General features: G+C 41.4%; 1 protein-coding gene across 7 annotated transcripts in view; it reads left to right on the top strand.

Annotated features, from left to right (window-relative positions):
• The first annotated feature begins 439 nt into the window (after positions 1 to 439).
• Positions 440 to 26,239, top strand: part of NSMAF (neutral sphingomyelinase activation associated factor) — a 30,736-nt gene continuing 4,936 nt past the window's right edge. Inside the window, exons 1-24 of one of the 7 annotated variants that reach the window (XM_054394743.1) lie at positions 440 to 492; positions 6,760 to 6,849; positions 6,939 to 7,017; positions 7,108 to 7,175; positions 7,268 to 7,304; positions 8,376 to 8,426; positions 11,067 to 11,138; positions 11,514 to 11,561; positions 11,662 to 11,714; positions 12,207 to 12,336; positions 13,260 to 13,331; positions 14,166 to 14,274; positions 15,421 to 15,597; positions 16,565 to 16,644; positions 17,560 to 17,650; positions 17,738 to 17,801; positions 17,919 to 17,970; positions 18,951 to 19,071; positions 19,391 to 19,522; positions 20,481 to 20,523; positions 21,047 to 21,210; positions 22,141 to 22,249; positions 23,582 to 23,640; positions 24,367 to 24,434. In XM_054394743.1, coding sequence (XP_054250718.1) covers positions 440 to 492; positions 6,760 to 6,849; positions 6,939 to 7,017; positions 7,108 to 7,175; positions 7,268 to 7,304; positions 8,376 to 8,426; positions 11,067 to 11,138; positions 11,514 to 11,561; positions 11,662 to 11,714; positions 12,207 to 12,336; positions 13,260 to 13,331; positions 14,166 to 14,274; positions 15,421 to 15,597; positions 16,565 to 16,644; positions 17,560 to 17,650; positions 17,738 to 17,801; positions 17,919 to 17,970; positions 18,951 to 19,071; positions 19,391 to 19,522; positions 20,481 to 20,523; positions 21,047 to 21,210; positions 22,141 to 22,249; positions 23,582 to 23,640; positions 24,367 to 24,434 — 2,022 coding nt within the window. Of the gene's footprint in view, positions 493 to 6,759; positions 6,886 to 6,938; positions 7,018 to 7,107; positions 7,190 to 7,267; positions 7,305 to 8,375; positions 8,427 to 11,066; positions 11,139 to 11,513; positions 11,562 to 11,661; positions 11,715 to 12,206; positions 12,344 to 13,245; positions 13,332 to 14,165; positions 14,320 to 15,420; positions 15,598 to 16,564; positions 16,645 to 17,559; positions 17,651 to 17,737; positions 17,802 to 17,918; positions 17,971 to 18,950; positions 19,072 to 19,390; positions 19,523 to 20,480; positions 20,524 to 21,046; positions 21,226 to 22,140; positions 22,250 to 23,581; positions 23,641 to 24,366; positions 24,435 to 26,239 lie in introns of all 7 variants that reach the window. The other 6 variants (XM_054394746.1, XM_054394742.1, XM_054394745.1 and 3 more) reach the window with 6 other exon arrangements.

The raw sequence follows: 26,239 nt of genomic DNA, 5'->3' as shown, positions 1-26,239 counted from the left end.
TGGCATTATGCAGACAATTTTCATTTAAACGCAAGTGAATAAACTCGCTATGTCACAAAGCCTGCGCTCCCCTCTGGTGCACAGGAAGATGATTTGCAGCCCAGGCATGCGGCTCCAGGACACCCTGAGGCAGCTCCACAGCCGCCCAGCCCAGCCCAGGCTCCCTCGCCTCGGGGGCCCTGAAGGGCCGCAGAGCCGCAGCAGCCCAGGCGAGGGCGCAGAGCCCTAACTGCCATCAGGTGGCTTTTCTCCAGCTGCTTGTGTCTCCTTCCCCCGCCCCTCCGGCCGCATAAACGGGGCGGGCACCGCGGACAGGCCCGCCAGACCGGCTGCGTGCCTGCGGCCGCGGGCCGGCCCGCTCTTCTCCGCCTCCCTGCGGCGCGGCCTGCCCGGGCCCGGCCTGCTGTTGGCGGCAGCAGCACCTAGGCCGGGCGGCTCCATGGCTTTCATCCGCAAGCGGCGGCTGGAGCGGGAGCTGTACTCCAAGGAGAGGTGAGCAGCCCTGCCCCGCTGGCCCCCGCGGCGGGGGCGGGGAACCCTCTGCGAGGCAGGCAACCCCCTGCAGGGCAGCACCGGCCAGCGCGCTACTGCAGCGCCTCGGCCTGGTCCCCGTTCTTCTCCCCGGTCTGCTTCCTCCGCTGGTGCTGAGGGACCGGCGTGGACTGCGGGACGGGGAGGCTGGGGGCCCGGTGGAGCTGCGGGAGCAATAGGGCCGGTAGCCCCGGGGGAGCGCCGGGAGCAGGGGACAGCTGCATTGCTGGGCTTCGGCCTCTTTACTATTTTAAACGGGTGGCTGCTGATTCCCGAGGGTTATGACGGAAAAGGCTGTGGAACAAACCCGGTGAGTTATAAGTGCTGCTGGTCTTGTGTAAACTGCGTGAAAACAGTCTATAGATTTCGGTTTGTTTGTTTACTCTCAGTTGTGTTAGTGGCATGGAGTTGCAGCTCTGCTTCGCTATAGGTGGAGTTTATTTTTTTTTTTCCTGAGCTTTGTAATCGGCGTGTTGTCAGCCCTTAAATTACAGACTCTGTGCTGCCTTTTTAAAGTGTTAAAACTCAATTAGCCAGTTCCTGCTGTCTGACTGTAAGTCCCTATTTTCTGTTCCTGTGGCTAGCTGAACATACGAGACAAGCTTATCGCATCTGCTTAAGTATATCTTGTATTTACTTCCTTAGCTAGGTCCTGCTGTCTTGTATGCGGTTTATTTGCATCTGGCTTGTCACAAAGTTTCAAAAGCCTTTGCAATCTTAAATACTGTCATGCAGGAAGTCCCTATATAGTGAGAGAGTAGCACAGCAAGGGTGATGCCATGGAAGGACACGAGTATTTGGGAGGAGTAGGGCTCCCCAGTTTCCTTCCGCTGTGGAATCGTGGAGCCATCAGACACGGGGCTGGACAGCAAACTGGTCCAGTGTGAGTCCTATGCAAATTCCTGATGCTGCTGTTTATGCAGAGCTGTTTATTGTTGGTCAGAAAGCCACATGACAAGCACTTGGCTCACTTGATATAAATTCTGATTCATAGCTGTTCAGCCTGGAAAGCTGCTGCAGTTTTGGGAGTGTTTTTGAAGTGCAGACATATTCTTTGTCATGGTTTATACCTTGTTGCTCTTGGGGGCTGCTTGTGGTTTCAGTTGTGTATGAGTGACTGCAGGGAGAATGGACAAACTTCCTGTGTGGAAGAGAAGGATTTTTTGGGTTTGAAGTGGAGTATCTGTAGTGTAGGAAAAGCTGGAATGACTGCATTAGCTCTATTAAGGATTTAGTGTGACGAATCTCTTTTTGAGAAGCTGAGAAAAAGGCCAAAACTCCTCACACTTGTCCCAAAAAACCCACGTGGGATCTAATTCTCTTCTTAAAAGCCTAGAAAACAAACCTGACATATCTGTCAGCATTACTGATCTACAGTTATTGAAAGTTTCTAATGAGAAATGCCTTTCTTTGCTCGTATTTGGAAGCATTTCAAGGTCTTATTTTTTGAGTTTGTAATTTGAGCACTTGATGACACCTGATCTTATTTTCATTTGCACTGGCAGCTTTTCTGTCTAAACGTCTGCAGACTAATTTCTCTGTTTCTTCCTCTTGCCTGACAATTTGTGTAAAATAAATTTGTAGATTGTGTTTCTCCTTCTTTCTCTTCCTCTGCTTTTCTGAATTAGGGAATCTTAAAATCATTTAAGTGATTTAAAAGATTTTGGGCTCATAAATATCCAATCAGATGATTTCAATTTTGCCTCCTCTTTTCCATATAGCCCTGCCTTAAAATAGCAGCCAAACCCCAGCTCTTTATGCCTTAATTAAAGGAACAGCCTCTGAGAGCTTTGCTTTTCTCCTTGCTGGGTCGTTCTTAAAGATACCAACTCCTGCTTCAGTTTCTCTTGATTTAAGTAGTCTTGGTGTAGCTATTTCCTACTGAGATGACCAGAACTTGAAACTTTGTGGCAGCTTCATTTCATGTGTGGTTTGCTGCTTTTTTGGTTTGGTTTTTCGTTTGTTTGGGTGGGGTTTTTTTGTTATGTGTAAGTTGCTTTCTATAAAAATGGAAGCTATAAAAGTTCAGGTTTAAAGTATTGTGAAACTCAGTAGGGAAAAAGTTTATCTTCTTTTGCAGTTGCTTTGAGGGGAAGGAAGATTTGTGAAAAACATATTTCCTCTTAACTAATTAGTTGGACTGCTTTAATATCTAGTTACATAAGCTGCTTTAATGACTGTATGCAGTTTTCTAGAAGAACACAAGAATATACTGAAGAATATACTGTGTGCACACAGGAGCAGGCTCTACTTTACATTCAATTACACAAATCCCAGTCCTTACAGAGCAGGGTTTACTCTGGCAGGAACTTCCTCTTCAGATTTATCTGCATTTTATCTGTTTTTCATCAGTGTTCACCCCCATGTGTTTGAAGTAAAGAAGGCTAAGAAATTGTATCCCTTTTTAATTAGTGTCGTGTGTATCCTTACCCAATGATTACCTAAAATATTCAGTATTCACAATTAGGAATTGTTTTGTTGCTGTCTTTATACCTGTGTTCTTGGTGCTGTTGGTGGTGTGCCCAAACACAGGCAAGTCTTAATGGAGGGACTCTTCATAAAAATAATTCTGCTGGTTTGTCTTGCATGCTGCTCACCTTCCTGTTTGAGTGGTTCATCTCTTCTGCTGGGAACCTCACTCATGTATATCTTCTGTGTGATGGTTGCTTTGTCATTTGGGTGTTTTGATTTGGCTCTATTGGGCCAAAATATACCTAATTGAGGCTTTTACTCAAACATCAGCAATGAGTTTCACAGTTGGCCTGCAGATACTGTGCTCTTGTTAGGAGGAGGTTTAATTTTAGAATGGGTTTTACATTGCTGGCTGCTGCTGTTTTGGCCTGGCCTGGGTTTTCAGCCCTGGCAATGTCCTTCTGCTATCAAGATTGTATTTGCAGTGTCCAGTCAAGTGGTTCTGCAAGGTGGTGCCAGATCAGCCACTTGAAACCTTCATGTCCCAGTAGATTTACAGTGTGTATTTTTTTTCTGATGGAGTGGTGGAAATAATAAAAATTCAATTGCAGATTAACAATTCAAAGCAAAATCAGTGGAACACCTTCTGCTCTGGATGGCATAAATAGGATTTTGTCAGGAAACTGATGCCTGCACATTCGTTCATGTGTCCGAAATGAACAAGTCCTGTGCTTCAGTTGATAAGGTGGCATTGGTATATAAAACAAATTGTGGATTGGTTTGGGGTTGGGTTTTTCCCCCCGTGTTGTTGGATCCCATCTGAAATCTTTTCTAAGTGTAGTACAGAAGAACTTGCATGTCAAGTAAAGCTGTAGTAAAATTCTCCAGCAGACTAAGCCTGGTACAACACAATCTGTTTTGAGGATCTTTTACAGCATCTCTGGCAGGACTTAGAAACCCTAGGATGTAATTTGTCAAGTGTGGTTTGCTACTTTGTTGCACCCTCTGAACCATGCCAGGAATGTTTGGGTGCCATCTGGGTTCCCAAACCCTGCGTCTAGGGAGTGACACCATACAGGGTGAAGTTTTGCAAGTGTTTTCCTGCTGCCTAGTTTTCCCTGTGCACTTTGGGTGTGTTCTTGACTCATATACCTCAGGCACTTGGAGTGGCAATTAAATGGGAGCTTTTTGAAAAAGGCTAAAAATAAAGACATTTTCAACTTTCTCTTTAGAAAAGATCAACCAGAATTCCTCAGTGCTTTGTTCTCTTCCAGCCCTACCTGTGGTCACCATGTCTTTCCGCTCCTGTACATTGTTCTGTTTTTCTTGGCAAGGTTCCTGCATTAAATCTGATCTGTAACAGTTTTTGTCCTTCCACCCACCCTAAAGCTCAAAAGTTTGCCCTGGTGGCAGTGGTGCTACCATTGCCTTTCATCCTGCAAAGTGAACTGCCTCTTTCTAAGCATCTCTGATCTGTTTCCTTTCTGTCTGTAAATACTTGTTAAACCTCTTGGCAAGCCTGAAGTGTCATCCTGAGTAGTGATGGTTCTCAAGAAGGACCTTGTTGATACAATAACTATCAGTGCTGCTTCTTATTTCTATGGAAGAAGCCTGTTCTGTGAAGATAAAGTTCTAACTCAGCCTCTAGTAACATCTGATGAAACTCAACTCTTCTTCTAATGATCCATAGGGTTGTAATAAAACACAGACAAATGAAATTTAAATACTGAAGCTGTAAGGACTGACATGAGTTGAGAAATTGCAGAGGTCACGCTTCATAATCTCCAAAGTTTGTAATTAACAGTAACTTGAACTGGTCTAGATTTCTTTGCCAGTAGTGGAGATGCAAGTCTGAAATGTTTTTTTTTTTTTCACTCATGAGCTTTCTTAGGTGGCAGTCAGCTTGAAGAACATTCTGTGAGAAACAGATGACAGCTGAAGTTGTGTCTTCTGGAAAGGATACATGAAGGCAAAGCTCCTAAAACCCCACTGGAAACTGGAAATGTTCAAGAATCAAACAGTAACAGCAAGTGGGGTAGAGGCTGAAGGGACTTATTGAGATTTGTGTTGGATTTTCTTAAGGAGCTTTGATAAGCATCTGCTGTTCAAACCTGCATGTTTCCTAATGTTTTAACATCACCTGTTTCTTAATGGCATCATAAAATACCTGTGTTCAGGAGAGGAAAGGTCAAAATAATGCCATTTTGAAACAGCAGCAGAGCATTACAGCAAAGTGTCTTGAACACACAAACAGTTTTGAGTATACGGATTTGAATATAGAAGTACATAGTTATATAGTAAACCTTTATTGTTATGTTCTGGTTAATACAACAGACACCACACAGATCTTACCTGAACAAGATGGATTTTCCAATAACAAGGTTTTTTCTGTTGTGAAATGTGCTTCTTTAACGAGCAGTTATTCAGTGTGTTCAGTTCATTTTACGAACTCTCAGCAGATTTATGGCTATTTAAATACTGCCCTGGAGACACTTTTTGTTTATTAGCATTGTCAGGGGCATTTCTCTAAAAGCAGATCACAAACAGTCAAAAAAAAAAAAAAAGCTCAAAGCTGTGAGTAAATACCAAGTGCCTCTGTAGATTAGTTGGAAGCACAACAGCTTGTTGGTGAGCATTACTACTTGGAAGTGATACAAGATGTTTCTGCTCCTCCTGCTGTGTACTCCCACTCCCACTGGCACTCCCCATAGCTGAAGTGTTCAGTTTGTTAGGAAAGTTGGTGAGTTTTAATGACTTGCAGCAGGGTTTAAGTTAAGTTGTTAGGTATAACATAAAACTGTGCTCTCTAATATGACCTATTTATATTTACCTTGTACCAGCACTGGCATTACTATGATCCTGCAATTAAGAAGTGTTTCAGAAGCCTTCAGGGTTTTTAATTATTATTTATTTTTGTGCTCTTGAGGTTTGCTGTCTATTGAATCAGTCCATAAACAGACTTCCTGTGGGGTTGAACAGGCACTGGTACAGAGGAAATGCCTGGTTGGAGAAGAAGGTGATGCTTCCTCAGGGGCTGTCTGTCCTGGGCCTCAGTCCTCATGAAAACCATGGCTGTGTTCTCACTTAACACTTCAGACCAATGTAATTTGGCTTTGCTTTAGAAAGATTGAATCTCCTCCATCCCACATTATTGGTTCCTGCCCCTCCTTTTGTGTGATGGGGTATTTTGACTGGTGTAGAGTCACAGAATATCTCACGTTGGAAGGGACCCACAATGGTCACCAAGTCCAACCATCAAGTCTTGCAGGAAGAGCTGAAACAGAGCAATGACTGAGAGCGTTGTCCAAATGCTCTTTGAACTGTGCAGTCACTGATGAGGGCTAAGCTAATGTTTGCTGGGGGAAAGCCTGGCTGTGTTAGGATAGTTCCCACTGAGATTTGAGCAGAATCAAGTATCTCACTTTATATATGTTGGAAGAGCATCAATCAATCTTCATAGATTCATAGAATGGTTTATCTTGGAAGGGACCTCAAAGATCATCTAATTCTAACTCCCCTGCCATGGACAGGGACACCTTTCACTAGACCAGGTTGCTCAAGGCCTCATTTAACCTGGCCTTGAATACCTCCCCAGGTAACCTGTTCCAGTGTCTCACCACCCTCATTGTAAAGAATCTCTTCCTAATCTGTCTAAATCTACCCTCCTCAATTTGTTCTGTTAAAAAGTTCTTTTTAGACTAATCCATTCTTGGGCTGTGGGACATGGCACAGAACTCCTAGCTATTTGATGTGTTTTAATAAGAATACTGTTACAGTGTTTTCTTTTTTGACTGAATTATTGTTATTTATTTGTAGGTTTTCACTGCTGCTTCTTAACCTGGAAGAATATTACTTTGAACAGCACACAGCTAATCATATTATAAATAAAGGTTGCAGAGATGAAAGGTACAAACCCCTTATGTACATTTATTTACTGGAGTTGTTCCAGTCTCTGACACATCCACAACTCCTTCCTTTTTTATTGTTCCTTCTAGAAAATTCAGAGGCTCTCTAAAAATCTGTTCAAAGTCGATAATTTTTGAACCTGATGACAGCAACCAACCCATTATCAAGGTAAGGAGTGCAAACCTAACAATTTCTGGGCAACTTCAGATTCTCTTTCAAAAGCTTTTAAGGAGTTTTTATTTCTCTAACTTGCTACAGATACCACTGAGAGACTGCATTAGTATTAAAGCCCCAGAAGATAATGAAGCAAACAACCCTTTCACACGGTATGAGAGTTTGAGTTATTCTGTGCATGTCTTAAGCTCCTTTTAAAGCTGAAACATCCTTCCCTTCAACTGTCTTATTTACCTTGTTTTAGGGATACATCTGGAGGGATTTCTGTTGTCTGTAACCAGGTAAGACCTGTCTAGAACATATTCTTTGTGTGAAAGAGCAAGGTTACATTAATGGTGTCTGTCAGAGCTGAAGTTTGAGGGTGGGGGGTTAACTAGAGGCAAAACTAATTAGTGTCAAAAATTGAGCATTAATGTGAAACTGATGCTGGAATTTTCAAACTGTTAATGACTTCATTAAGTCATTAATTTGATAAAGTGAACTTTTTTGCACTGTATATTTTATAATGGAGCTTAGGGAAATTTTAGAATTGAATGAAAAAGGGTATTAGGCTGAAGTGAAATTGATTATCAGTTGTCTTTGTTTTGATCTTGCTAGATTGTGTTCTACATTCTGCAGCTTTGTGCTCTATGTCCACCAAATAATTTTCAGTGTCCTGAAATACTGGGTTCAAGTGTCAAGTGGAAGCTGTCCCTGCCTGCGGCAGGAACTAGATGATCTTTAAGGTCCCATCCAACCCAAACCATTCTATGATCCTAACATTCTGAAGAAGGAAAGTAGTTTTGTGTGGGTTTGAGGGAGGGAAGATCCTCTTAGATACAAGAATAGCACCAGAGAACCAGAACTGTTCAAAAACATGCTGTTGGATATGAGAGTAAATCTTGATGTTCCTGGCAGTTGAAACTGGGAACAAAATGTTTGGCAGTGGAAGAGGAGTTCATGTGAAGATTTACACATTAGTTTATGTTTTGAGTTGCCTCTGTGGGGGAATTCCTATCAGGACAGATCCCTGAGGGTATGAAGAAAGAAAGAGAGGATCCTTCTACCAGATGGAGTAGACTAATGGCTGTGTATTTTGGCTTTAATGTTGGAACTCATATGATTAGAATAAAACTCCACTAATAAAAAACATAAATAAGTAAGCCTCCAAACTCAGTTGGGCACTTGCCCCTTTTGCAGTTAGCTGCTATAAAGGGTCATTGTTTTTCTGCAGTTTATCTGGGGTAGCTAAAGCAGGTTATTGCAACCCAGTGTTGTGCTTGCTTAAAGAGTGTTCTTAGCTTTATCTTTGTCACTACTTGTGATTTATTATTACTTAAGGATTGAAACTGTAACCTCTCTTATTCTTTCAGGTTTTTCTCATTAAAGAAAGGAACATTATTGCACCCTATAAAACAGTAAGAGTAAGTAGATGTTTTGTCACTGTTCTTAGCAAACTGGTGTTTTGCAAGGATTTATGTTCTCATTTCTGAAAGAATGAGACAATTAGAATTTGAGAAATAGGACACTAAACTAAAAAAAAAAAACTAAAAATTGTGCATATTGTGTCTGAGCTCCTTAGAAATGGGTTTGTGATATTTGTTGGAGGACAGACTGCAGACCTGACACTTGCTATTTACCTTGAAGCGCAGCTCTGTGGGCGCAACAGTCAGAGCTGTCAGCTGGCTGCTTGTATTCGGTGGACGCTGCAGCCTGGCTAAATGGCTTCTCCTCACTTCTGCTCATACTTGAACTGAGAGATTGCTAATTGATATTTCCCAGCTGAGTGCTTCACAGTTTAAAGAAGTGACAGATAAGGCTGCTCACAGCAGAAATCAGAGCGTACTTTGGATTGCTTTCTGCTGTGATTCTGAGCCTGGAGAGTAAGGGTTTTTCATCTGGAATGTGAGAAGGGTTGAGACACAAACCCAAAATTAAAACACAGAGTCATTAACCACCATATTTGCTCAGTAATTGAAGCAGAATTGTATTTTTCAACTTATTTTTTCAAGTAAGAAATTTCAAGAATTTGTTTTTAATTTGTGAAGTCTTATGGTACTGGTATGAACAGCAAAGAGACAAGACATGGTCTCTGTTCTCTCAATGGCTGCTTTGGGTTGGTTTTGTGGTTTGATCTTTGTTTTATTTTCTTTTCTTATTTTCTTTATGCCATTCATTCTTTGTGTGTTAAATGTGTTTTCTAGTCTTTCTGTTCTGTTTTGCTTCCCTGTGCGAGATTTACAAAGTATCACACAAATATCTTCTCACACTGCCAACACAGTGAAAAAGGAAAGCACCAAAAGGGTTGTTTAGAAGGTTTTTCACTTTATTTTCTCCTGAGTCAAGACTTGTTCGTACCTAAAACATTCCTGTCAGTTAGCCATTACAATTTACCTCACAGAAGTGCAGTTGTCTTTCGGCATATTAGAACCAGAAATGTAGTTTGCCTTCAGGATTTTTTTCTGTTCCTGCTAAATGTCTTCTGCTTGAATCATTTCCAGTTCCGGGTGTGTCACTGAGTGCTGGAATTTGGTAGTAAATTTTAGCTTCCATGTCTTGCATTGATTGGTTCAGATCAATTACAAAATGCTGAGCTATTGTCTTTGCCTGTGGCTGGAGAGCTGTAGAGAGAATCACTGACACACTGACAAAAGCTTTTACATTGTTGGCTGTAAGCAGTCCTCATAGACCATCCACTAGGAGTTCTGCAAGCTGTGCTTTCCCTGTGGAGGGGAAAATGGTGCTCTGGGTGAAACATTACAAGGCTTTTATCTAAATTGTTGCTGAATCTCTTGTCTCTCTTTACTCCAGCTCCATTTGCTTCCTGAAGCATGCTTTCCCCTTGGATTGCTCTTATGTCAGCTCAAATCACATACATTACACTGGATCAAGAGAAGGCTCTGGGGACACCTTACTGTGGCCTTTCAGTACATAAAGGGGGGGGTGATCAAAAAGCTGGGGACAGACTTTTTAGCAGGGCCTGTTGTGACAGTGCAAGGGATGATGGTTTGAAACTGAAGAGGGAAGATTAACACCGGATAAAAGGGAGAAATTTCTTACAGTGAGGGTGGTGAGACACTGGCCCAGGTTTCCCAGAGAGGTGGTAGATGCCCCATCCCTGGAAGTTATTCCAGGTCAGGTTTTGAGCTGCCTGCTTTAGTTGAAGATGTCCCTCTTCACTTCAGGGCAGTTGGACAATATGATCTTTAGAAGTCCCTTCCAACTCAAACTGGTCTATGATTCCATGATCTCTTCTTTCCTTTGACTTTAGATTAACCAACTGTATCCACTGATCAGTGTCTTGATGTAGTTTTACCGATCACTTTTCTTTTTAAAGAAAATTAACAAACCCTGCAAAAATGTATTGGTACCACATTCAGGGGTCATCAAAGGATTCTACCACCTTTGCTAAATATGAGTAAGAATTAACATCAATTGATCCATGCACATCCTTTTCATGTATTAAAGTCAAACCCAGGAGTAGACACTGTGAAATGACTCCTCAGAAGGCTGGGAAAACTTTGTAGGGGAAAATTAGGTCACATGTATGGGGGGATGTGTTAATGAGGTGTTATTGATGAGTAGTCAAAACAGGTTGTGATTGGATTTGGGATCTTTTCAGCCCAAACTATTTGTGCAGAGAAGAATGCTAACTTCTATGGCCTAGTCATAAGGACTGGGTGGGCTGTATCTTTGACCTTGATGATATACAGTAGCTGTTTAAATGTAACATGGCATTTATTAGTTCTATATTTGCATGTGTTTACCTGATATTAACATAGAGCAGATGCCAGTTGTACATTCACAGATGTGCTTCGCTTCCAAGCTGTTATGTTGCATTGTATGAAATCATGGGCTAAATATTGCACAAAGATCTTACCATAGGCAGCATATTTGTAAATAAAAGCAAAATAAAGTTCAGCATCTCCCCTTGGAATGTTTCAGGTACACTGCAGGCTTTGATAGCATACTTTGACCAGCTTTTAGAGCATTTTAATTTGAATTTATTTTTCACCAAGCTTTGTTTTAATTTCATTTTGTAGTAAATGTTATTTTGGTTTTAGGGCAAAACAGAACACTTATTCCAGCTGGATGTTGCTGGGAAACTAGGAGATGTTGTGCAAACTCTACATCAGGTACGTGGTTATTTGCTATCACTACATGCTTCGTCACAGCATCTTTTTGGTGTTTAATGGAGAGCTCTCAAATATTTATTCTTAAGGTGAAATTCTTGGGAGTATCTATTTTTAACCTGCAGCAGTTGCATGCAGCATGTAGCTGAGAGCACAATTTTGACAGGCAATGTAAGCTACCCAAAGGAACTTTTACTATGCAAGGTGGTAGTATACAAAGTAATAACATGACAGTGGCAATGAACAAACTTCTCAAAGAAATAATAATGGCTCCTGTAGTGCTTCTTCACCAAGAATGCCAGAGCTCCCCAGGTTCCTCTCTTCTGAGCTCTGTGGGAGATCTCTCTGCTGTTTCACTTAAAGCTCATTGCTCTTTAGCTTTACAGGGCTTCTTGTCTGGATAAGATGGGAGATCAAGCTGCCATGGTAAGTCTCTGATTATTTCTGGTATCACTGTTTAATAATAAATATTTAATTGCCTTTGACTCCTGGACTGTATTAACTTTTTGTTTTCCTTCCACATTAGATAACTGCTATATTGCAATCACGCTTGGCTAGAACTTCATTTGATAAAAACAGGTAATTTTTACTCACTTGCTACTGGGAAATGGTCTTCAGCTTGTTGGTTTAGTCCCCTGCATCAGTACTTACAGGTTCTCATTTGGGGCAGCTTAAGTTCTGTAATTCAGAGTTATTTTTGCATTCTTAGCCCTCTGGAATGGAGAATGGGGAGATGACTGTGTTACTTTTATTTCATCTCCAAACTGGTCAGTTTATCTGAATTTGTTGCCAACTGGGCATCAGTATATGCCAAATAAAGCCCTGTAGAGAAAAGTCAGCTGGCTTACTGCTCTGAGACTGGTGCAGTAAGTGGCAGCTTCCCTTTCTGGAGTGCCTGTTAAAGTGGAGGTCTCAACAAAGAACTTTCTTCATGTCTAGAATAGGCTTAATGGAGTCCCCATTCTAATGTCCCAAGGTTGTAAGATAACCTAAAACCTTTCTAAAGAATTTAAGAGTAGCTTTACCAAAGTAAGTACTGGAGGTAAACTTACTCCCTTTCTTCACTTGTAGATTTCAAAGCATATCTGAAACGCTGCATATGGAATGTAAAGCAGAAATGGTGACACCACTGGTGACTAATCCAGGGCATGTGTGTGTTACTGATGCTAACTTGTACTTCCAGCCTCTTAATGGATATCCTGTAAGTGCCTCCTAGATGGTCTTGCATACAATGTGAGCACGCTGCCCCTCTCCTGGACAGTTCTCATTTTCTGTATTACTCCTCTTAAATGCTCATGGAGCACATCTCCAAGGAGATTCTTTTTCCAGTTAGAAAAAGAAGCTCCTTAGTTTTCCTCTGGTGCGTGCTGCTCTGCTGCATTCAATGTATCTTCTGAGGTTTTACTCTGTCCTAACTTGCTTGAAGTTGACCTCCTACTGACAAAGCCCAAAATGTCCTTTGCTCATGTTCTATTAATATTTAAAGATCACTTTTTGCAACATTTAAGGTAAATGCCTTAATCTTGCTCTCTGATGTGGGAACTTTGTAGACAGTTTATATCATAAGATCTTGGCTAAGTTTTGAACTGATCACTTCTTTGTCTAGAGGAAACCAAGTGCATGTCACAGACAGAATACTGCTTTGGAACTTTGTCACAGACACAGCAATGATAATCTTAGCAGGCCACTAACTGTGCTTAAATATGTCCAGGAAAGGAAATTGTGCTTCACAGCTGAGGATGACAACATGCCATTCAATGTCCCTTCACCAGGTGGCACCATTGGCAAACAGTCTGCCCAGCAACCCACTGGGCTTATTTTCAGTCGAGTTTCTTGTGTTCTGCTCCTCTCTTGCATGATTATTAGAACTGGCAGCAGGCTAGGGTGACAAGATTCTATTCCTTATTTATTCTTAAACTGTTTGCTACTCAGACAAGACCCAAGAGCAAAGACAAGCTTCCTCATAACTGCTTAGTTCAAGTGACATGGTTGGATATTCTCATATTGCTGGCACCTGTGGTCAAGAGAAACTTCAGACTGACTGGAGAGGTTAATGTAGAACATGCACCTTCTAAAACATCTCCATCTTTTCTTTCTCCTCCCTCCCTCCCTCCCCCCTCCCAGAAACCAGTTGTACAAATAACACTGAAAAACGTGCGTCGCATCTACAAGAGGAGGCATGGCCTAATGCCACTGGTAAGCTCAAATGTGGATTTTTTTACATGTCTTAATGTTTGAATCACCAGCTCCAACTGTGTGGGCATTGTTAGGTAAAAGCTATGTGTTTTTAAAACTCTGGATGGTGTAGTGAACAGCACTCAAAAATCCTTTGTTATTGAAGTGGTTTCATTCCCTGTGTTGTCAAAAAGATGAAAACAGGAAGAGCGATTTCTGCCAAGGATGAAGAACTTCTTTCATAAGCACTTGGTGTAGGGGAAGGGAGAAGGGAGCACCTCTAGGGAGCAATTCCTTTTGTTTGTCTCAAACACCTATCTTGAGATAGGATGAATTGTTCTCTCATGGTGTATTTGCTCTGTGGATTGATTCATGGAGGGAGCTTCATCACTGGTTCAGATTGAGACTGCTGTAGAGTGATGAGTCCTGTAGCTCGTGGCTGAGGGATGGTGAGGGTGCTGCAGTGGAGCCTCAGCTGTAGGCTTTCAGTGTCTCCACTGAAGTGTCAGTCTTTGACAAAATCTGTGTCTCAAAACACATTTACATTGAATAGATATTTAACTCTGCCTCACTCCATTCACTTGGGACAAAAAAAATGTATACGTGTGCTTAATCAATCCAGACAGAGCCAATCTATGGACAGCTATAAACTAGAGAGCTGTTTGCTCAGCTGGGTGTGAACTGAATGCTTTTATGATTGGAAATGGGAAAGATGAAAATGTTAGACTGCTGCCCAGTTTGGAGTCTGAAGTTTTAGGTATTAGTAACTAGAATATTCTGTTAAAACCCATGATTACAGCTTGTGACTAATTGCTCTCATTTACTTCCCTCTCCTCCCCTCTTTTAACTTCTAAGGGACTTGAAGTATTTTGCACAGAAAATGATCTATGTTCTGACATCTACTTGAAATTCTACAACTACCAAGATCGAGATGAGCTCTATTACCTTATTGCAACATATATAGGTTTGCAGTATTTATTTCTTAATGTAGGGGGGGAACTTTGTCTGGGTTTTGCTCTGTTGATTTGTGGGAAGAATGAGAAGAATAAACAGATGTGTTAGCCCTAAAAAGATAGAAATAAGCACAAAGTTCAGAATGAGTGTTGCAAAGCTGCATGGATTCTGTTTGTTTGTGTTTGGAGAGCTGAATGTGAAAGCTGAGATAACACTAAGGTGAAACTAATTCTTTTTGATTTGCACTATCATTTGACACTGCCCCCAAAACCATCCAACAAAATCAGGAAACAAATAAAACCCACAAAACATTTTATCTTCAAAGCAAAGGGTAAATAAGATACATTCAGTTAAACTGTGAAAAAAATACGGGCTGACTTGGAATGGTTTGGGTTGGAAGGGACCTCCAAAGATCACCTAGGACAGACTAAGATAACAAAGAAACCTCTCTAATTTCATATTAAGGTGGAGGGACAGAACAAACTCAATATTTCCAGGTCATTTTGTGGTACCTTTGTATTACAGCTATTGAACAGAGAGTAGTACAGTTCTGAATTTCTTGAGCCCCTGCCTCAAGCTTCAAACAGAAGCTCCAGGTTCATAATTCCTTCTTTTTTGAGTGGTGGTCAAGCTTTATTTTCCTCTAGCCTCTTGTCCAGTGGTTCTGAAACTGAATCCTCATTACATAAGACTTCTTTCTGCGAGTCATTGCTAGTGGGCAGAATCAGTTGTTCAGTAGGAAAATCTATTTAATTTTTTCCTGACTCTAACAGAACTACTTCTGGACATTTGAAATCTTAAAAGGTTGCCTGACTGCCAGGAGAACTCTTCATAGTCTGCAAATATTTTTCTATACCTCTAAAAACGTTCAGGTTCTTTCCCATCCCTTGAAACCAAACAAAGAGCATTCCTGCCTGGTTGTTTTGCTGTTCTTGTTAAATGTGATTAGACTTGTTACAAAAAAAATAATGTATAAACTATGGTAGCTATTGAAACATGAAATTGCCACTTTAATCCTACTTGTTCCTTTAAACAATTATGCCCTAATTATTTTATGGTGCCTTGCATGATGGTACTGTATAATATATGGTGCCCAATATAATTTGGGGGTGGAATTGTAGACCTCAACACTCTGAATGTTTTCTTTCTGTTTTAGAAAACCACATTACAGAGCATACAGCTGAAAGTTACATGTTGCAATGGCAACGAGGACACATATCTAACTACCAGTACCTTCTCCATCTCAACAATCTGGCTGATAGAAGCTGCAATGATCTCTCCCAGTACCCTGTATTTCCCTGGATCATAGCAGACTACTCCAGTTCAGTGCTAGGTGTGTGTGTGTACGAGAAGACATCTTGGTACATCATGTCCAACATGAAATGTCTTGGGCAGGGGGGCAAGGTTTACACTGCATGAAGTTGATGTTTCATCTAAATGAACTTGAGAGTGATCCTAGCTGTGTTCTCATGCATTTAACCCCTTCTCTGGAGTTTTGTGGCCAAAACACCTTCTTTCTGTTCAGTATTTCACTCCACATGCAGAGTGTGTCCCAAATACCTGACAGTCAGCAATACTGAATGTTCAGAGACTTCCTGTGATTCTAAGAAATGCAAAAATACCAGGAAAATGGCTTGGATGCTCTGGAATGTCTACAATCCAGGTGTTCTTGTACAATTTTTAGCATTGCAAGCTGAAAAAAGCAGCTAACAAGGCTTGTGCCTAATTAGGCTCCTTGATTAAGGGCCTTAGTGCTGTTTGTGTTGGAGCTTTGTCCTTTGGAGGATTGTGTCCCTTTACAGGGAGCAGACTGGGGGAACCTCATGGTGCTCATCAGCACCCACTCAAACATTTCCATCTGATTGATTGATTGGTGAGACTTACCTCTAGCCTGAGAGAATAGATGATGAGAGGAAGAAGGAGAGCAGCTGGTTTTGTGCCTCAGGTAACAAGACCTGCATTGACAAGGTGGTATTAGTCCTGTCCATGTAACTACCAGCTCTTAAACAAGAGGTATTGAGAGGTCTACTTGGAGGGAAGAAGTTGAATAGCCATTTGCAATAAGACACTATTCTTTTGCAGTTAGGAAGCAGAGAAAGTTACTGGATGAATTCTGTTTGGGGACTTTTTTAATGTTTTTAAAGCCTTTTTTCTTTTGTTTTAAATACCAATTAGAGTAAATTCCTGTCTAGTTCATAGAATTATAGGATGGTTTGGGTTGGAAGGGACCTTTAAAGATCATCTAGTTCCAACCCCACTATTGAATGCATAGAGTCTGACTCTCTTTTGTTTTATTTTAGACCTGACAAAGCCTGAAACATTCCGGGACCTTAGTAAACCAATTGGTGCCCTGAATAAGGAAAGGCTGGATAGGCTCTTGGTATGTATAGCTTGATTTTTGTGCTGCACCTTTTGGGCCTTGTGCATATTGATCAGCAAAGCAGCTCTGCTTTGGGAATTGTGTGGATATTGAAAGCTACCTATAAGCTTTGAGAAGCATATTGCCTTGTGAACAAACCACATTTATTGTCAGCTTGATCTCATCAGTTCTGATCTTAAATAATTTCAATAATAGACTTTTCTTTTTCTTCTAAGATCTAAATGTTTCCTCAAACTGTGAGCTGCTTCATGCTTGCTACAGTAGAAGTCATTTTATTAAGATTAACAGTAGGTTTTGGGGGTAACACATAGGAGCTTCAGCCAGGAGGGAATCTTCCAGATTGAATTAAGTCAGTGTGTTCTTCCATGCTCTCATCAAACTTCATGTCAGAGACAAAAAAGGAAGTAATTGTTTGGTCTCCTTTCAAGCTGAGGCACTGCAACATGGGGAGGAACTTCTTCACTGTGAGGGTCACAGAGCCCTAGAGCAGGCTCCCCAGAGAGGTTGTGGAGTCTCTTTCTGTGGAGACTTTCTGGATGCATTCCTGTGTGACCTGTGTTAGATTCTGTGGCCCTGCTCTGGCAGGGGCGTTGGACTGGAAGATCTCCTGAGGTCCCTTCCAACCTCTAACACCCTGTGATCCTGTGATGTCAAAGTGAGAGAGGAGAAAAAAGCTGAAAACCTGATAATCCAAGATGTTCTAACAACTTCTTTGTCCTTGCTGATTTACTGATCTGATTAAAGCTGGATCGCTATTAGAACTTAGAGTTTGTTTTATGGTTAGGAAAAAATCTGAGGGTGCTTCTTGTCTTAAAAAAAAAAAAAAAAAAAAGGGTTGGGGTATGTGCTCAATATTGAGGGCAAGCAGGAGTGGAGATTTGAAACAGAGCTGTCTTTCTTCTTCCTGTGTTGCAGAAACGGTACCAGGAAATGGCAGAGCCCAAGTTCATGTACGGGAGCCATTATTCATCTCCGGGTTACGTCTTGTTTTATCTTGTCAGAGTTGGTAAGACAGCTTTGAGGTGCTCTTTATGCAGACAGCTACCTCCAGAGGTTTGGAGCAAGCTGCTGATTTCTTTTCTTGCCCCCTTAGCTCCAGAATACATGCTCTGTCTGCAGAATGGAAAGTTTGATCACGCCGACAGAATGTTCAACAGGTTTGCTGACGTTTCGTGTATAACTGGGTTGGTTTTGTTGTCAAATATCAGCAAGGGAGGGCAAAGCCTGAAAAAATATTTATTTTAGCAAAGGTGTGATTGACATGTGTTATCTAGCCTTGCAGAAACCTGGAAAAACTGCTTGGATGGGGCAACAGATTTCAAAGAGGTAAATGACTGGAAAATGATTCATGTCTGTTTTGGTCTCTCTGCTAAGCTTTCTGTTCTGAAATGCTGCTGATTTGAGGTGTTTGGGGTGGGAGTTGGCTGGTTTCTTGTTTTGCTGTTTGTGGCTTTTAGTTGTGTGGAGTTTTGGGGGCTGTTAAATTTGTTTTATGAATCCTTTAACATTTTAAAATCCTCCTTTCTCTGTAATTCCATGACTGCTTGTCTGTGTCTGCTTGCTGGCTTTTAGTATAACAGAAGTGTCATTGTGAATGCTATTGGGAATTACTAGGGTGGATTTAGCCTGAAAAGATGCAATGTTATGTAATCATCTGCTGGAATCTTGTAAGGATTTGGCTGTGTACATCTGAAGAGGTTCAACTGTGGAAGTCTTTTCTTAGTTTGAGCCTTATTGAAACCATAACTTGTAGAATATGCTGAGAACAATTAACTATCAGATAGTGAGTGCTGTTAAATGATATTTCTTTGATAAAAGAGTTCAGTATAGGGATTCTTCTGTAAAATAACGAGTCTGTAGTTGATGGTTAGCTGTGGTGGTCTTTAAATAATTGACTTAACCCCTGAAACCTTCATCATCATTCTAGTTTGATTCTAGATTTTGGTCTTGACTCTTACCTGATGTCTTAAAAATGAGAAGGTAGCAAGACAGTGAGAGTTCAGAAGGGACTCTTGGATGATGTTATGGATTCATGTGTCATACATTACATGTTGTAAATATTTATGCCAGTCTGACTTTAGCTCAAGGAATTGCTTTGTAAATAGTCAAGAAACCTAAAGGTAGGTGGAAAGATAAGGGGAGGAAGCTGCCAGTGCTTCTTTGCTGACAGAGAAGAAAGCCTGGAGAAATTGCTACCCAATTTTAGGGCCTGACATAAGAACTTGAACATTCAATTTTTATTGTATTCTAGCCAAGTGATGAAAGCTAAGCTAGCCTCAAAACTTCCTTTTTTTCTTTTCTTTTAGTTGATTCCAGAATTTTATGAAAATGATTCTAGTTTTCTAGTGAACAGTTTGAAGTTGGACTTGGGAAAAAGGCAGGGTGGAAAGATGGTTGAAGATGTAGAGCTTCCCCCTTGGGCATCAGGTAATTATACTCAAACTTCTTGTATGATGAATTTATTCCTGATGATTCTGGGCTGGTGGTTCTTCTCTCTCAAAAAAAAAAAATCCCATTCTGTCTTCTGAATTTTTGCTTTAAAACTTTGACATAATTAGTAGTTTACAGTAATAGTAGTACTTTACAGTAATTAGTACTTTACAGTACTACCATAATTAGTACTTTACAGTAAACTTGGGGGGGGTTGGGGGTTTTTGTTTGGCTGCTTTTTCAAGAAGGAAGAGGAAAAGAGAAGGGTCCCAATTCCAAATAGGATATCTTCTTCCATTAATCTTTCTTGTGCCAGGTCCTGATGACTTTCTTCAGAAGAGCCAAGAGGCTTTAGAAAGTCAGTATGTATCAGAACATCTTCATGAATGGATTGACATCATCTTTGGCTACAAGCAGAAAGGAGGTGAAGCAGTTGCAGCTCACAATGGTAAATATGCTCTTCATAGAAATTTAACTAGATGCTTTCAGTGAGGCAGGAATGGTAAATAGCAGCATATCTGTGGTACTTGAGCACTCACCTGCAGTGCTGTGTCCAGCTCTGGGGCCCCTATACAAGAGAGACATGGACCTGCTGGAGTGGGTCCAGAGGAGGCCACAAAAATGATCAGGGTGCTGGAGCACCTCTGCTGTGAAGACAGGCTGAGAGAGTTGGGTCTGGAGGAGAGAAGGCTCTGGGGAGACTTCTCAATATCTGAAGGGGACTTACAGGAAGGCTGGGGAGGGAGTGTTTAGAAGGGCCTGCAGTGATAGAACGAGGGGCAGTGGTTTAAAAGTGGTACAGGGTAGATTTAGATTGGACATCAGGAAGAAGTTCTTTGCAATGAGACTGGTGAAGTACTGGAACAAGTTGCCCAGGGATATGGTTGAGATCCTGTTGCTGGAGACATTGAAGGTCAGACTTGATGTGTCCCTGGGCAGCCTGATCTAGTTGGAAGTACCCCTGCTAGCTGAAGGGGTTTGGACAAGATGACCTTTGAGGGTCCCTTCCAACCCCATGCAATCTGTGAATAAGAGAGACAGAAGGGACCTGCGTATGAGTGAATTTATGTAAAAGATACCTATACTTCTTTTTCCTTTCCTTTATTGGGTATGTGTATGTGGAGCTAAAATGAAGCTAAAAGAAGTCATCCTTTCTTTATGAAAGGTCTGATTTCTTCTGGAGCTTCCTCTGAGTCACTTAATAAACCTATATTTTTTCAGAGTAATAAATTAAGGATTTGAACACAGGATCTCAAGCTCTATAGCCTGCAGAAATGGCTTAACTGCTTAAATATAATCAAGTTGAGTAAAAAATACAACTTTTTTATAGTTGTTCTTCCAGACAAAGAAAATGAGCCTTGCATATCTACATTGTGCAAATAATGTGTGTTTTTTTTTTTTTTTAGTGTTTCACCCATTAACTTATGAAGGAGGAGTGGATTTAAACAGGTAATTAACAAGAATCAGAATTCTTAGTTTTGTGAAAGCAGTTAGCTGAATTTCTCAGTGTCCCTCCCAAGTTCTCTGCTGGCTGTAAAAGTGCTCTGTACAGGAATGGTGGAGCTCTTCTATTTTATACCCCAGAAAGGACAGAGAGCCAGCATCAGGTTCTCGGTTTCAGCATTGAAAGATTCTTACTTGAACACTTCTTCAGTCTGGCTTTCATGAAATTGCTTTTGCTTTTCTCTTTTTTTTTTTTTTTTGCTCTTGCTTTTTTCCCTTCCCCCCTTCCTTTTTTATTTTTAATTGATGACCCTAATGTCATTATGTATTAAATGCTGAAGCTATGATCTGACTGTTCATCACCTCTCTGGTAAATCAATTCTGTAAGAGTAAATCAGTTCTGTAAGTGATGGCCTCTGGTGCTGTAGTAACTGCCTGTGCAGGCTGATGCTTTCAGGGGAGAGGAGGAAATTCAAAGTACTTTTCTGCTTGGCTTAATGACATATCCTTTTTTGGATTTTTTGTGAAGTATTCTGGACCCCAATGAAAAAGTGGCTCTGCTGACACAAATCTTGGAGTTTGGACAGACACCCAAGCAGTTGTTTACAACTCCTCATCCTCGAAGGATAATCCCAAAGCTGAAAAGCTTGTCTCGAGCATCTAGTCACAGTGTTTCCATATCTGAGTCTCCAGGTAAATGGTTAGCAGGTAAACTGGGGATGGAGTGGACCTGTGCTGCTGAGAACTTCATCTTTCTCCCACAGGACCTCATTATATAGCTCTCTTGGCCACTTTCCCTCAGATAAATACCTGAGCTAGTGTTACAGAACAACTGACAAGGCCAGGTTCAAATTTGGTAACACAGGTGGTGTCCTGCATTTCTGCCTTCTGTTCCAGTGGTCTCCTCTGGGACTGCTCAGCCTCTGCTTTGGAAGCTGTGGCTTTGGAAGTTGTATACAGTGATTCTAACATTCTGATGTAGCAAATAGATCTCGTGGTGTGCTGCCAAAGTCAGTCATTCACAGATAACAGGTCCTGTGGGGTTTAGCCTTTTTATAGTAATTGACATCTAATTGTCTCAGTTTTGATTCATTTTGGGGTTTATTAATTTGGCCCTTAATTTTTGTAACAGCACAGTGAAATGAAGTTGTGACTTTCCAGCCAGAGTGCAACAGAGTAGTGAAAGTACTTGGTGCATTGTAGCAGTAGATGGCTTTCCTGGTACTTCTGCATTTGCAAAGCTCTTGACATCTCAATGGAAAGCCAAAACATCTCTGCAGAGAAGTTTGGGGGGGTTTTGTTGTTTTGGGTTTTTCATTGCATTTTGGAAACTTTCTCTATAAAGTCTGGAGTTTAAAAGCTCTGACTGGGGGACTACAGTTGTATTTTTGCAGGCCTGATTTGGGGGCCTCAGTTGTATTTTTGCCTGGGTAAGACTATTCAGGAAGAGAGGTGGGGGAAAAAGTGATCTTGTCACTCTGTTAGCCACAGATTCTTACTGCTGGAGCTTTGTGTGATTTCTCTACTCTCATATCTCTTTATAACTTCAGCTGCTGAGCTATTTGAAATCTATCTTCTTATTTTCTGTTTGTGACATAACTTTATTGTGGCATTTGATTGCAGTTTCTCCAAATGAAGAGTCATTTGAAGACTTGACAGAAGAAAGTATAACACTTGCTTGGAACAACATTGCCAAACTAAAATTATATGAGCAATATAAAATTCACAAAGAGTAGGTACTACTCTTTTCTTTTCACAGTCAAAATTGTTCCCTTGAATTGAGGGGTGTGGGGTGGTCTGTGTGTCAGTCTGATGATGGGTTAGGGTTTAAGGCAAATCCTCTTTGGGAGACAGCTCATTGATTTCATTGCACAAGATAAGTTTGAGTTCATGATGGCTTAGCAATCCAGAAAAGGAATTTGTCAGCACTTGTTTGTTGTTTTCCTGTTCCTTGTGCAGGTCTAAAGATACCATTTTAGTATCTGAAGCAGATATTGATTGCCCTCCTCTGAAATTCTAATAGCAGCAGCCAAATAAAGACTTCCAATTACTTATTTATCTGTTTCTAACTCCAAGAGGACCTAACTTCTCTTTCATACCATTTGATTTGAAATGTGAAAGCACTTAAGTTCAACCACTGCATACTTGAAGCTGCTGCTGTATGAGCAGTTTTCCAGGTCTCCAGCTGTAGGTTTCAGGGAATCCAGGTACCACACTGCTGTTCTGATGGCTTCCTAGGGAGCCATGAGCCAGCTGGGCCATTTCAGGTGAACTGAAGGGACAGCAGCTGTATTTTAAAGTGCAGACTTTTGTTGGCCTAATGGCTGGACTATTAGGAGGACTTCTTACTACCTTGAGGGCAACTACTTTCTTGGTGACTGTAAGCCAACCTGGAAAAGAAAATCCCTTGCCCAGAAAACAAGGTAACATTTGGAGTGAGAAAGGACCTCTGTTAGCAGTTTGTTAGGGAAATCCTGAAACCACACTTGAATTGCAGCTTCTGAATATTTTTTTCTTCTTTTTTTTTTTTTCCCCTGGAGTATGAAACAGAAATAGAAGCAGGTCTACATAACAGAACTGTAGCTGTGCAGAATGCTTTGTGCTTCCTAACAACTAACTCCCTCTCATAAGCTCTGTGTCTGAATTTCTAGACTATAGTGACTTTGCCAGTGTCAGATTTGAGGAGAAAAGACTTGCAGGTTCTAGTTGCTGGCACTTGAGTTCAGTACCTGCTTCTAGGCAGGTTCCTGACTCTCTTTGTATCTAATCCCACTCTGGGAAGAGTGAATGTGAAACTATTCATCCTCTCACATGGGCTTGTCCTTTCTGATGAGGATGAAATTCTTGCAGAACAACTTGGGGAACCTGCACTGGTATTTCACATCCCCTATCAAGGTGAATTTTTTTGTCTGTAGGCATGCAACACAGCACTGTAGTGCTTTTAATCTCCTTGAATGCCTTAGCTTTTACAGCTTTTACAGATCTCAACTGTAGTCAGTTTGCAGAGTGGTGGTGAAGTTTCAAAGCCCCTGAAATCATCTCTAAGCTTGCTTGTATCTCACAGGGCAATTACTGGGATAGCAGTCACTTGCAATGGGTCTTCTGTCTTCACTACATCCCAGGGTAAGTATTGCAGAGAAATTTCCTAGAGCCTGCAGTGCAAAGGCCTGGCTTAAGACTAAATACTGTTTAGTGAGCAAAACAGCATGAAACTCTCAAATGTAGTTAAGATTGAATCCCACTCGTATCTTCTGAGAGCAAGAGGAAAACAGCATTCAGTGATTCCAGAAATATCCCATTTAGTCCTGGTTTTTCACAGTCATGAAAGGAGTGGCTCTAACCTTCTGCCAAGTGCAAGATTCTTGCTTTCACTTCACACTCAATCCCTTTGTACTGTTGGAGAGAGTTTGTGTTCACATCTAAAGGCTGCTTCTGTTTGGCTTTTGGATTGTCACCTTTGCAAGTTGCCTGTTGTAGAAATTCAGTTCCATGTTTATTTCTTGTAAGTAAATAGCTTAAGCACATGAATTTGTGAGGGTTTTAGGTCACTTTGACTCAAGGATTTCCTATGCTCTGTATCTAGTTTTGGGAGGGTGGTAATTTCTCCCTTTAGATACCAAAGTTCTCCTAGAGCTTGGTGGGCATGGGGCAGTCCTTCTGCAACTGGTGCAGAACAGGCTGGTTCCAGGCTCCAGTCAGAAGCTTTATCAAGAGCTTCTCAAAGACTGTGATAACTTCTGCCTGCTTTTGATAGTGAGATATTTGAATATTCAAACAGGAACACAATTCCTAGCTTCTGTAATCAAACCAGCCCTTTTACCTACTGTCCCTTTTGTCCTTTACCCCCAGATTCCACTCTGAAGATGTTTTCCAAAGAGTCAAAAACAATCCAGAGAAGTGTGTCGTTTTCCACCATGGTAAGTTGCTGTCAAAGTGAAAACAAGATCATTTGGTCTCTTCTGAAAGCTGCTCAGAGAAATGGCTCTTAACATGCATCAGTGCCTCTTTTCTTCCCCTGCCTCCTCAGTTGTCTTGTGTGTGAATAATTTAGTGAAATGAATTGAGACCCTGTTAGGCCTCCATGCTGATGGAGCCACAGGAAGGTAGCATTAAATGTTTGTGCTTTAGCTTGTTCTGAATTGCTCTGCTACCCAGGGAAGGGCTTGTGGCAGGCAAAGATAGTCTGAAACGAGCAGAGGAGTCTTCCTGGACATCCCTGAACTAAAAATCACAAAGCTTAAATTCCACCTCTTGCTCACATCCATATTGCCTCACTGCTTCCAAGAGTTTGAACTCTGAGTCATCCAGCAGAGGAGAATCAAGCACAGGGAGTGGAATCCATGCAGGGTGAACTTGAGCCATTCTTCCTTAATGAGCAGTGATCTCAGCAACCTCTGAACAATGTTTTTCCCCTGCTTCTGAAACAGAACCTGAAGTGAAATTGTGTATTTGCTTTTCTGTGCTTGACCACTGTGGTCATAGAGATTCTTTCCTATTTTTCATGTTTGGGGTCCTTTGAGGCAAGGATATATCAGCCTCTCTCTACTCTTATCTCAGAGGAACTAAGCAAGGCAAATGGGTTGCCCAGGCAGAAGCCATAGCATGCTCTAACAGGTCCCCAAGGGAGCTGCAGGATCCTGATCATGGCACACACTGCCAAGTGTCTCTAGATACAGCAATTCCTCATGTTGTAGCCAAGGCAGACTTAGGAAAGTCACTTTTTGACACTGCTGAATCCTAGCCAAAAGTCAGTTTCTCATGAGGAGGCCTTGTATACTTTTTTCTTTAATCCTTCTGTAGTTTTAGCACTGATCTGTTGCAGCAATGCAAGAAGCTGTAGGCTTTTGCAGTCCAGCAGCTCAAAGATTCTTAGAACAGATCTAGAACATAACCAGATACTAGTAGAAACACTGGGATGATTATTTTTTCTTCCTTGCTGCTTCCAGTGATGGTCAGATCTGAGCAGCAGTCTGTAAAGAATGGTTCTAGTGGAGAATAGTAGGAATTAGATTTGTTATCTGAAAGAGCTGAGCTGGCAAGTAGCTGTCACAGAGAAAAAACATCAAAGGAAACCTTCATATTTTGGTTTCTCATAGCTGTTTGCATCTAGAATTGACAGGAGCTTACAAGAGAGCTGACCTAGTCTCTTCTGCATGAGGAATTGCATACCATAGCCCTGAGATACCATCATCTTCCAAAAGGAGCTCAGCAGTTCTGCTTGCTTCTGAACTTTCTTTGCTGTTGTATGCTATGTGTATGTGTGTATATATGGGTTCTCTTCCCCCTCTACTCTGCCCTGATGAGACCATACCTGGAATACTGTATCCAGTTGGGCTCCCCAGGTGAAAAAAGACAGGGATCTGCTGGACAGAGTCCAACAAAGAGCTGTAAGGATGATTAAGGAACTAGAACACCTCTCCTGTGAAGAAAGACTTAAAGAACTGGGACTGTTCAGTCTGGAGAAGAGAAGGCTGAGAGAGAATCTGATCAATGTCTACAAATATCTGAGGGCTGGGTGTCAAGAGGAAGGGGCCAGGCTCTTTTGAGTGACACCTGGTGACAGGACAAGGGATAATGGATATAAGCTAGAACACAGGAAGTTCCACCTCAATATGAGGAGAAACTTCTTTACTGTGAGGGTGACAGAGCACTGGAACAGGCTGCCCAGAGAGGTTGTGGAGTCTCCTCTGGAGACTTTAAAAGCTAACCTGCACATGTTCCT

Source organism: Indicator indicator, chromosome 31 (genome assembly GCF_027791375.1).
Source record: "Indicator indicator isolate 239-I01 chromosome 31, UM_Iind_1.1, whole genome shotgun sequence".
Taxonomy (NCBI): Eukaryota; Metazoa; Chordata; class Aves; order Piciformes; family Indicatoridae; genus Indicator; species Indicator indicator.
This window is presented reverse-complemented; position numbering and strand designations above follow the sequence as displayed.